We start from the raw sequence: 12,188 nt of genomic DNA on the forward strand, positions 1-12,188 counted from the left end.
ATAAGAGGATTGGTTTGGATGGGTCGTTGTTAACTTCTGGTAACCAGTCATCACACTCCTCATCCTCAAAGCTCTAATCTGCTCTCTATAAACACTTTTAAGCAGCCACTGCACTGTATGGTTTTTGGTACTCCCTGGACTAAATATGTTGATGATGTTGAAAGTTGTCTTTGCTGCTCTACAATCATTTTGAACTTGGAGAGGAAAATCATTTGACTTTTTTTTTTTTTGTCTAACATCATCTACATAGTATAAAATAAGCATCAAGGGAGGGCCTTGTAGAGATGGCTCAGGGAAAGAACTGAGGCTGCTTATCCAGAAGACTCAGGTTCAATTCCCAGTACCCACAGGACAGCTCGCAGCCATGTATAACTTCAGTTCCAGGGAATCTAACGCTTTCTTGTGGCCTCCATGGGCTATGCATGTATATGCTGCACATGGAGGCAAAATAGCCATACACATTAAATAAAATATATGTTAATAAAACTAAACAAACAGCCAGTCATGGAGCCACATGTCTTTAATTCCAGCACTTGACAGGCAGAGGCTGGAGGATCTCTGTGAGTTCGAGGCCAGCCTGGTCTACAGAGTGAGTTTTAGGACAACCAGATTACACAAGAAGCCATGTCTCAAAACAACAAACAAACAAGCAAGCAAAACAACAACAACAAAAGAAAAAAATAAGAAGTCATAAGAAAAAGAAAGAAAGAAAGAAAGAAAGAAAGAAAGAGCATGAAAACATGCATTATAACATAACCATACTTACTTAGGAATGTCTAACATCAAATGGCAAATTTCAAATATGCAAAATCCAGCAACTTTTATAGCCACTCAAGGTCCAGATAAGAGCAGACAGAGGGAGCCATCAGTGAGTGGGAACATGGATGTGCTGGAGAAGGCAAATGTGAAGGGCAGTAAAACAGAAAAATTGACAGCACACAGAGACTTTAGATCAAGCGCTGGTTCAATATCATGTTGGCTATGAGATGTGAACACAGGAGGTTTGTTGGGGGAGGCAAATCCTTCAACTTTGGAATGAATGTGAGATGCCCACTGAGTCAATCCCAGGCTAGAAATATAAGTCTTGTTCTTTCACTCATTCAATAAATACTTATGAGAGCCACACTAAAAAGTTAACATCTCATTTTACCAAGTGGGAACATTAAAGAAATAAACTAGTATTCACCATCACCTTCACTTTGAAAATGAGATTATTTTATCACCCCAAACTAGGAAGGACAGCATCTCAGAATGAAGGACAGTTGTTACGAACTTAATAAATTTAAATTGTTGGAAAATTCTCCTAGTGACGTTTCTCTCATTTTACTGGGGTCCATTGAAAACATCACTGTATCACTTTGGATCTGAGGCTCAGTGAGTGGAGAAATGAGCAGAAGAACAGAGGTCGGATTCAAAGATGCTAAGCCAGGCCTGGCAGAGCATGCCTGGAATCTCAGCAGGAAGTGGAAGCAGAAGGATTCTGAGTTCCAGACCTGTATAGGCTACAGAGACCCTGACTCGATGATGATGATGATGATGATGCTATAGAGACCTTGACTCAAAATACTACTACTACTACTAATGATGATGATGATGACAATAGCAATAATAATAATTATAAACTGTGAGGTTCAATTCCCAGAAGATAGACAGGAAATGAGAGAAAGAAAAATGGGGAGTATCATAGAGGCCAAAAGTGGAAGAAAGATTTGAAACCTTAGCTCTTGGCCAACAGTATCTACTGCTGGGCATTGCCTAGCAAGGGGATTGACTAGAAAGAGGACCTACAGTTCAGAGAGTTCATCGAATTTGGCAATTGGGAGGTCATTGGTGACCTTTGTCAGTGACTTTTCACGGAGATAATGGGACTGGAGCCAAATTGCCATTGGCTGAGGTGTGAATGGGAGGCTGAGGAAAGTGTGAGTTTAGAAGTGAGGTTTTTCCTTTTAGCAGACTCGAGAGGGAGGGAAAGGACAGAGCATGGCAAGGATGTGGGGAGAGAAAGAGATGGAGGGAGAGAGTAAATTAGGGGAGGGAGCTCCCTTGTTTTAGGGAGTCACAAAAACAGGCAGTTAACACTCTGGTATAGGGAACCTGGGTTTTTCTGTAGGGAAGGAGGATACAGTCCTGGAGGGAGGGCACAGAGGAGGGTGGATGAGGCCAAGGCTCAGGAGAGAAGGGATTAGCCTTTAACAAAAGGGGCACCTTGTCCACTGTTAGGACAGGGTGGAGGGAGGGAAGGACTTTGGAGAGGCAAGTCAGTTTTGGGGGTTGGGCAGGGCACTGAGGTAATCCATCCTTGAAGGCCTCTGTTTTCTCAGGGAAGTAGGAGGAGAAGTTGTTCTGAGCAAGGAGAAGGGTGGGGCAGGAACATGGTAGGTTGCTGAAGGAAATTTGGAATGAGGCCCAGAGACACTTGGAGGTTGCTCTGGGGCCTTGACAAGGGAACCTGTCTGAGGTTGGTGGAGGGGTTCCGGTTTGGCAGAGGCTAATTGGTTTTCCTCCACCCTCTAAGCTGTGAGCCTTTTGGGGCAGAAGCCACAACACCTTCCTCTTTCTAGTCTATCTCTTTGCCAAGCAATATTTAACAAAGTGTTGGGCCCAGAGAGTGCTAGGACTCCTCTCAGGAATGCTGAGGAAACAATAACTGACAAAAGGCTGCACACTATAGTTGATAGAGAAAATAGGTGTCATCTAATTGCCTTTATTAGTAGTTGCCCTGTTTGGCTTCGGCTGATCTTTCCCGCCACCATTTTGACCTGCTCATTCCTGTTCTGTCCTAACTACAAGAGAGAGCAGTCAGGCTCTGATTATTTCCGTTCAGCAACAGGCCTCTGAATCCAACAACTGGGGCCAGTGCCTTTGTCTCCTCCACGGCTGGGGGAGTGTCAGAGCAGTTGTACTGGGAGACAGACAGAAGGCTCCCTGGGAGTTAGGTGAGCATGCTGGATGCTGAGTAGAAGGTGATACATGAAGCCTGCTTTGGGGAGGGAAGGGACTAGCTGAAGGGATACAGTTTTTAAGGTCAATGGTGGCATGGTGAATGACATAACTAAGTCAGGTTGAAATGACCTGGGACCTCCAGAGAAATACGTGCTCCCCTTGCCTTCCCTCTGACCTCCTTTGGATGGTGAGAGGTCACCTAGAGAGAGGTCAAAAAGATTCCTGGGGGTAATAATATGTCTTGGGTTCTGTCCGATTTTGCATGCTGTCTCTTTTCAGCCCAGTCTTTTTGGCTTTAGCTCTTCGTTCTCTCAGTCTCATCCCTCCTTTTAGCCAATTTCCATAGGATCCCCCTCTTAGAGCCAGCATCCAGCTCCAACTTAAAATGCAGCATCAGAGAGCTTGGCCCAGTCCTAGGTAGTGTAGCCCAATGGGCTCATTTCACTTCGTATAATAAACCGCTGTTTGTGGATGGAACATACAGTGCCAGGCCCTTAGGTGGTTGAACTGTTAAAAACAATTTACTTAGATTAATGAGTCTTCCTTTAGCTGCTATCCATAGGCCTCTCTGTCTTTGAAGTCACACAGGACAAGTATAATTCAGTGCGGTCCAATCCTCAGGTATTTCAAAATGGCTGCCACAACCCCAAGAAATTTCTTGTTTCGTGGATAAATGTTTTATATATACAGTTTTATTCATCAGTTAAAACAGACAATGTATACTGTTTTTAATATATATTCTTTGGATATGTATTCAATATATATTTGAACTTCTCTTGCATATGTAGCAGAGGATGGCCTAGTTGGCCATCAATGGGAGGAGAGGCTCTTGGTACAGGGGAATGCCAGGGCCAGGAAGTGGGAGTGGGTGGGTAGGGGAGGAGGGCGGGGGGGAGGGTATAGGGGGCTTTGGGGATAGCATTTGAAATATAAATGAAGAAAATATCTAATAAAAAATCAATAACTAAAAAAAAAAAAGAGTGAAAAGCATACGGTTGAGAAATATCCCTTAGGACTAACCCGTGCTGATAAGGAAAACATGTGGAATGTACAGAATGCACAGTAGAAAATGCTGTTCGGTTTTCTTCTAGGTAAAAGAAAGGATAAAGAACATATTTGTGTTGTAAAAACGTAAATGTCATGTTTTTCGCTAACTGAGAAGTTATGCAGCCTGCTTTCACCACGCCTTCCAGATCAGCCCCATGTCCATAGCAACTCAACTTTGTGTTCTCATCCATTTTTACTTTTGGGGTGGAAATTGTTTCAAAACATCATGCTATCATAAAGGAGGTAAAACTTCACCTTACTCTCTTACTCCCAGAGCCGACAGTTGCAGCATCCTTTCCTCTAACTAGCCTTTTTATTTTTTTTTTCTGTGCATTCTGTACATTCCACATTTTTTCCTTATCAAATGGGATTATCCTAAGGGATATTTTCAAAACTTTCGATGTTTTTCACTCTTGAACACATTGGCTGTTTACGCATTCTTCCACCAGAACATTCTTCCACCAGGACAGTTTTAATATGAAGTCGTTTTCTTTCTTTTTTCTTTTTTCTTTTTTTTTCCTCTTTCTGGGAATAAGGGTTGAAGCCTGCTGTGTGTTTGCTCTACCACAGAGCCATATCTTTAGCTCTGTCCTTAACTTTTTTTTTCTTTGCTGTACAGATCTGAATAAGGTCGGAAGTCACGCTGAGGGGCCCTCAGTGTGGTCTCCATAAGAAACCCTTGGACAAAATTCGTCACAGCATTTAGCATCCAGCTTTCACAAGTTTGTGCATTGATGACACGATTTTGACTATCTGCTTAGTATGTGATTACAAGATTGGCCACAATTAATAAATCTAACGGGTTTCCTATTATTGGACACTGAGGTTGTTTCTAATTTCTGACCATTACAAGCCAGGCTGTGATGAATATTCGAGACACTAAGTCTGGGCAGGTGCTGGCCACTGAGATCAGGAGAAATATTTTTGAAACCTCTAAGCATGAAGTGCTTGCCAGTTGTTGTAACTGGAAGCGTTTTGGCAAAGGCCCAAAAGCTGGCTAATGCCAAGGACTCTGCCTCAAACCTTTTGGCTCTCTAGGGTCACTAGTCATTACCCAGCTCTTTGTCACAGAGGGTTCAGGTTGGCAGGGCCTTGGGGACCCACTGAGCCAGCACCCTCGTCTCACGTGAGATGAGGCCTGGGATGGTCCTTTGGCAAGCCAGTGCTGGGCAGAACCCTCCCAGTCTCCAGCACCTGGGCTCCTAAACTAGAAACTGAGCTGTGGCATTTGGAATCTGCCCTGCAAACTCCCTGGGCCCGCTCTGCTCCCCACACCACACCACTCTCAGCGGAGGCGGTGGAGGGGCTTAGGAACTTTTGCAAGTCAATTGAGCAGGGAGAGGGGTGGGGAGGGCATTGAAAAGATGACTTGAGGTTTACCCGGCAGGAGACTGGACAGGCCCCACCCAGAACCCTTCTTTATCCTAAGCCACGTGACATACTTCGTGGCAGTGACCCCGTATCAGGGACCACCTGGCAAATCTCCTTGGGATTTGAGCTGAAAGAGCTGGTGAGTCTGTCCCTCTTCTTTTCTCACTGGGAACCAGCTTTGCTAAAGGCTCTTGTATTCAGCCTTCTGTCCCAGACAAGCCTGGCTGCCTTTGGGTACTAATGAGAGCCCCTCCTTCCCACCTTGGGTCCTGATCGTGCCTGGGGAATTCACACAAATGGTGTGAGATTTGTCTCATCTTTATTTTCCTTACTGACTTGGAGCTGTAGCAGACCCCTCACCTCCTCCCCAGACCCTGTTTACTCAACTGGGAGAGATTTCACACCCAAGAACACAGCTCTCTCTCCAAGATCCCCCTCCCTAGATCTTTACCAGCATCCCTCATCCCCCATCCTTGCATTGCCTGAATAATTGATGAGTCAAGGCAGGGCTTATAAAAGGGTCTCTAGGGGAAAAGCCAAAAGAGTGCTGAAGGTTCTGAGAACTGGAAGAGCTGTCTGGCTTGGTGTCCCAAGGATGGACCCCGCTGCCCCTCCTGCTGCTGCCCCTCCAGCTGCTGCCCCTCCTGCTGCCCCAGCTGCTGACCCTGCTGCTGACCCTGCTGCTGCCCTCCCTGGCCAGGCCTTGGCCCAAGCCCCTGCCCTAGCACAAATCAATGGACAAGAAGGTGCTAGGAATGAACGGTAAGTGGAACTTAGCCTTTGACAGTCTGAACCCAGGCTTAGGGAGCTGCGGGCAGGAGAAGGTGTGATGCCCATGGTGGTGTCTGGTTCTCTTTGAAGGGGAGCGACAACAGAGAACCTCAGCCCTCCTTCTATACCTTTGGCTGGAGAGAGAGAGAGAGAGAGAGAGAGAGAGAGAGAGAGAGAGAGAGAGAGAGAGAGAACATTGCCAAAGCTGGAAGCCAAGTAGCCTGAGCTTCATAGGGAGTCCATACAATTCACTGAGGGTACAGGAGAAGCTACTGTGGAAGCTAGGCTTAACACAACCTGGACTATGGGACCCAGATGGTATAGCAGGTAACATAGAGTGACAGGGCCAAAGTCTGAAGAGGCCTTTTGTTGGGGGGTGGGGGTGGGGTTGCTGCCTCTGTCCTGAGCATGCCATGTTTGCTTTTCCTTGCCTCTGAGAGTCTAGAGGAGAAGCAACAGGCCCAGGAGTATTCTAAACCATTTCTCTAGTTAGGAAGATGGCAGGGTTCTATTCTCAATTCTTTGATATCGGAAGCTGGCAGTAAGATAGATCCTCCCTATACGGCAGGCATTCTCTTCTTCCAAACATTTCATGTTCACATTCAATCAACATTTGCTCAAGCCACTCCTTGCACAAGGTAGTGTACTAGGGGTTGGCTAGGGGCAGATGTGCCCATACATATCTTTCATCTTAGAAGGGCTCCATCAGACAATGACAAAGCAGTGGGGTAAGAGCAGCGATGACATTGTTAGAGCAGAGAGGAGGGTATCTGTCCCAGTCTTGGCTCAGTTGTCAGGGGACCAGAGGAATCCTGGAGCACATGGCTTGTGAGTCAAACCTTCAGATGGTCACATCTGCGATCAGAGGAAGCCTGTGTTTACGTCTTGTACCAATTTATCTCTTTGTCACAGGGCAGCTTATCTTTGGAGACCCTGGCTGTCCTCTATAAACGACCAGCCAAGGCAGGCGAGGAGTCTGGTGGACTGGGTGAGTTTGATGCCCTGTGACATGTTTGCACAGACACTTACAGCCATGTCCCTTCTCAAAAATCCCCTGACTCCAGTCCCAGGATGGTCAATCTGGGACAGCATTTTGCCAACTCTGCTAACATTTCATCCCCACAGTAGCTCTAGGAGGAAGGCAGGACCAAAGTTTCCATGACAAATGAGAGTAGGAGATCAAAGCATAGCGTGGGTAAGGGACCTGGGCTGGACTCAGTGTATTATGGAGCTGGTGCTGGGATTCAGGTCCCTTGGTACCTTGCCTCAGAGCTCACTTACTCTTCTCCCTGAATGTTTTGTCCTCTAAGAGAACTCTGCCCCCTGTATGGCCTCCAAATGGGCACTGAAAGAAAACACTCCCCAGGACTTGTTTTCAACCAGCTCGAAGACAGACCCCTTGCTGTAGGGCAGGGCTGGAAGGTGGCTGGATCCCAAGGCATGCCTAAAGCATGGAGATTGTCAGAACCTGCAGGTTTCTGACTTTTGCTATGGGAGAGGCAGTTAAGCAGCATGCTTGCTTTTGCTTTGGACAGGCTGATAATGGGGCGACAGCGGCTGAGGCTGCCAAGACTGACTCTGATTTCCATCACCCGGTCAGGTAAGCTTCTGGCGTTCAAGTTCAGACTATGACAAATAGCCACAAGCCCTGCGTACGCTCATGACAAGGCCATGATGCAGGAGGAAAGAGGCCATGCGACTTAATAGGCCAAAGTGACTTGCCCCTGAGGCCCTCCCTGTCCCTGAGCTCTCAGAACGAAATCCTGTGATTCCAACCAATGAAAGATCCCTTAGTAGGAAAAGAGGCACTGGAATGACGGAGCTGTTAGTGAGGCTGGCACTAGAGTTGTGAGGCTTGGGGGTGACTCACTCTACCACAGTGGTAGGCCTGTCAGAGGTGATGTCCCTTCCGGGAACCATTTTGTAGCTAAAGCTCCTTCTTCCTTTCCCTCTCAGCCTTTCACTACAGCTAGTGACTGGCTTTGGCTTCTTTCTTGGCCCTACCGGCCCTTCTGCATTTGAGATTTGCCTAAGGTAGGTGCCCTGTTTCTTCTCTGTCCACAGGCTCTACTGGCCTAAGTCCCGCTCCTTTGACTACCTGTACAGTGCTGGGGAGATATTACTAAACAACTTCCCTGTCCAGGCCACCATCAATTTATATGAGGATTCTGACAGTGCAGACAATGAGGAAGACAAGGAGGAGGATGAGGAAGAGGAAGATGATGAAGAGGAAGAGGAAGATGAAGACAAAGATATCAATGAGAATGAACCAGAAGTGTGTATGGGGGTATCAGAGGCCACAGCACATAAGGCCACAGCTCATTCCCCTGACCCACACTCGACCTGTCCAAATTGAAGCAATCCCAGTTATACTTGGCACTTTTCCAAGGCCATCGATTCGCCAAGAGTCTCCAGACACAGCTTTTCTGGATTGAAACCAGTGTCCTCAGGCTGTCTAGCTCCCCCCTGGCTTTCCTGATTGGCCTGCAAGTCTAGGCCTCTGGCATGCTCTCCTCTGGGCTGCTCTTGTGCCAACAGTAGGAGGTTCTTCAGGCCTGGGAGGGAATAGGGGAGGCTTGATTTCTGAAGCCCTCATGAAGTAGAGCAGGAAGGATGCCCTTATACAAGAGAACAGTCACTCCTCTGGGCCTTTTGAGTTTTCAAAGACACCAACACCAGTTCCAAGCAATGTTAAGGCACCTGGAGGGAAGGAAGGGAAGGAAAGAGAAGGAAAGGGTAGGGTAGGGAAGGAATCAGAAGGGAAGGGAAGGGAAGGGAAGAGAAGGGAAGGGAAAAGGCACCTGAAGAATCTGCTTATCTGGGAACCTGCATCCCACTTTGCCTGCTATTCAGTTAGTCTGGGTATTGGCCTAAGATGAGTCAGGAGATAAATAAATGGAATGATGTTTGCCTTTTTCTTGGAATTGTGCTGATTTCTTAACTGAACTCTGCCCATGTTGTGAAGCCATAGGTGGAGGGTCAGAGACCAACCCAAGGCCAACTCATTGCTCTACCTCTACCTCTGGTCAGCTGACAGATTTTTCTCCTCTGAGAATGTAACGCTGGGGTCAGAGCCTCTTGACCAGGCCCTCTCTGTTTACTTGTGAAATCGGGCTTGATTAAACTTCAAGGGCAGCTTAGAAAAGGAAGGAAAAAACACCCCCACAAGCACCCCCACACAACAGCACAGCTTGAGAGTTATGGGTAGAAAATGTGGACTTGGGTAAGAGTGAGATGTGTTTTGTCCTTTAACCCTTGGGGGCTGCTGTTTGATGTGAGGAGGGACACCTAAACACCCAGTCACTCCTGTCAGTTGGATCTCTTCGGTTCCCTCAGTATCTATTGTAGCTTGAGCTCTGTGAACTCCTGCCCCAATTGTTCGTCAACACTTGGTCATAACTTGCAGCACTTGGCTTCACAAGTAGTCTACACACTGGATACCAAATAAGGTCATGGCCTTGCCTCACCAACAACTAGACATATGGCTTATGCTTTGTTCTTTCTTAAAAGGGGTGTGTCACATTACCATGAGGCACTCTGACTGACTTCTTTCCTTAGGAAAAGCACGTGCTTGCTTGGATACAGACATCCAATGCTATACCTTCACAGATCACAGCATTACTGTGCTATTCTGGCTTTCTTAGTCATTTGCTTTGATGTTTGCAGCTTTTATTTTATTTTATTTTATTTTATTTTCAGACATAGTCTTGTTTCGTAGCCCTCATTGTTCTGGCACTATGCAGCCCAGGCTGGACACAGACTCACAGCAATCCTCCTGCCTTAGCTCTCGCTAGGACTACAGGTGTATACCACAGTGCCTGCTGCTAGTCATCAATTTCTGCTGGTCTTTTCAGATTCATCTCCCTACCCTTACAACTTGTTTTCCTTGCTCTTAAATGTAGCACACGTTCTACCTCCTCTGTAGCTTTCAATGCCTGCCTGCCTGCTATGGCTTTCCATTCTTACAGGCCCTTTAAACTCACATTCATTCAATAGAAGTACCTCACACTATCCTTCTATGGGGAACGTCTCCAGGCTGGATAACCCCACACACCCACTGTCTCATCTATGATAGCATCTGTCCCTTCTTCCCTATATTTGATAGCCCATGCAACTTCCTAGCCTAGCAGGCTGCTCAAAAGAAGGCTCAGAAAATCATAAAGGAAAAAAATCCTCTGGTGTTCTCAAAGTGGCTCTTGGGAGAGGCACTGACCCACTAGCCCGCTCGCTTAAGCATGGAGGAGATGTGCATTTAATTAAAAAGCAAAATAGTGGCTCTTTTCCTTTCCCTTCCCTGTTGCTCCAGCTCTGAGCCCTGGCAGAGACTTCCCTAAAAGGGATGGATATGCTGGAGGAGGCCATCAAACTCAGGCGCTGGGGCCATCTATCAGATATTTGTCTGGGAAGAAGGCTATCAGGCAATTGACCTTTGACCTCTTTAAATTCCTTCAGTTCATCCTGCTTCTTCTGGTAAGGGAAATGGAATCTCCCAGGAGCCAGATGCATGACCTTGGGTGAGTTACTTATCCACCCAGAGCTTTAGTTTCTTTATCCCTCTCATGAGGATACTGGTGGCAGTTGCTGTCAGGGAGGCTGTGCTGATTCAGTGAGATGGAATAAAGAAAACAGCACAGGCCCTGGCACGTAGGGACAACTGCTGCTCACAGGATGGCAGTCACCATTGTGTTAACATCTGAACTAGGAATTATTGATAGTAGAAAAGAAATGCACTTGCAGGCTTGAGTGTGATCATGCCTAATTTATTTAACTAATGAGTATGTCTGGGGCCTCTCTGGTTAATCTTTGTCATCATTTGATGGTTTACAAGTCAAAGAAAAGGTTACAGTGTTGATAAACAATTAAACGACAAAAGAGGCCTTCTGTGGCTTGCTGGGCCTCTCTACATTCAACTGGTCCCTAGACTTGATGTCCCTTTGTCCTAGGACAGAGGTTTTGAAAACCGTTCTTCTGAATTGAATGTGGAAATCTAACAAGTAAGTCAGCTAAAAGTAGAGCTGCCCCAGGGAACAAAAAAACTGAACTGCGGGGGAAAGGGGGTGGGCAGAATCCCCCTTTTACTCTTTCCTGTAAGAGAGCTCTCTCCATCCTCTCTTGGAAATCCCTTCAAGGATCCCCAGACTGTGGGGGAAGACTTTGGAAACACTGTCCCAAGGGCAGAGTCAAGAATGGTTTGAAACTGAAGGGGGATTAATTAGTATTTTAACATGTCCTGTGTTTCATCTAAAAAAATCCTTGTTTTCGGGTCCTAAGCTCTGAGCATTTAATAATTTGCTCACGTTCTTCTTCTACTGTAGGCTATAAGGATTTAAAGTCCTTGGAATCCCAATATCCTTGGTTTTAAAGTATTATATAGCTTAGAATTATGAACCCATAAATCCTCATGGGTTTAGAGACCCTAAAACCCTTGGAGTAGTAATTCCCTACTCCAGGGAGCACGGCTCACCCTCCTCCCCATTGCTCACATGCTGTTTACTGGACTGACATTTTGTCTTATGTTCCTCCCAGCCTTGTGTCCTGAAATGGCTTCCAATCCTCCTCCCCTGCACGGTTGCTTAGTGATTGGAATGTTCTGTTCTAATTAGGCACAGCCAGTGAGCCCTACCTCATAACAACTGCAGTGCCGTGCCGTAGATTCGGGAGAAAATATCTTCATAAGACCCAGACACTTGCTTGCTCCTCCCACTTGTTCCACCCTAGTCCTCCATCCACCATCTATCGCTCCAGCATGGACCGTTTCCTATATGATGACAACATCCGATGACAGTGAGGCTGTATTTGAAATATGGACATCAGTGCACTAAGTGCTAGGGTTCAGAGAGATCAAATCATTAAGTAAGGTTACAATGTTAAAAAAAAGAAAAAAGGTAGGGATGGGAGGAGGATTTGGGAGGAGTTAAGAGAGGAGAAAGAACATGACCAAAATATATAATGTGAAAATTTTTAATAAGAAACCGCCAACGATGAATATCTCTGAGTGTTTACCTGCCATTGTATCAATACACTACGCCAAAACAGTGCCTGAAAGGCTGGCAGAT

General features: G+C 46.3%; 1 protein-coding gene across 1 annotated transcript; it reads left to right on the plus strand.

The window, feature by feature from the left end:
• The first annotated feature begins 5,153 nt into the window (after window positions 1–5,153).
• Window positions 5,154–8,907, plus strand: Ripply1 (ripply transcriptional repressor 1). Its single transcript, XM_021154110.3, has 4 exons — window positions 5,154–6,123; window positions 7,045–7,120; window positions 7,668–7,732; window positions 8,197–8,907. The coding sequence occupies exons 1-4, from the start codon at window positions 5,855–5,857 to the stop codon at window positions 8,486–8,488; spliced, it is 702 nt and encodes a 233-aa protein (XP_021009769.2). The 5' UTR covers window positions 5,154–5,854; the 3' UTR covers window positions 8,489–8,907.
• Window positions 8,908–12,188: the final 3,281 nt, after the last annotated feature.

The sequence above is a fragment of the Mus caroli genome, unplaced genomic scaffold (assembly GCF_978045245.1).
Source record: "Mus caroli unplaced genomic scaffold, Mus_caroli_1 scaffold_5, whole genome shotgun sequence".
NCBI classification, from domain to species: Eukaryota; Metazoa; Chordata; class Mammalia; order Rodentia; family Muridae; genus Mus; species Mus caroli.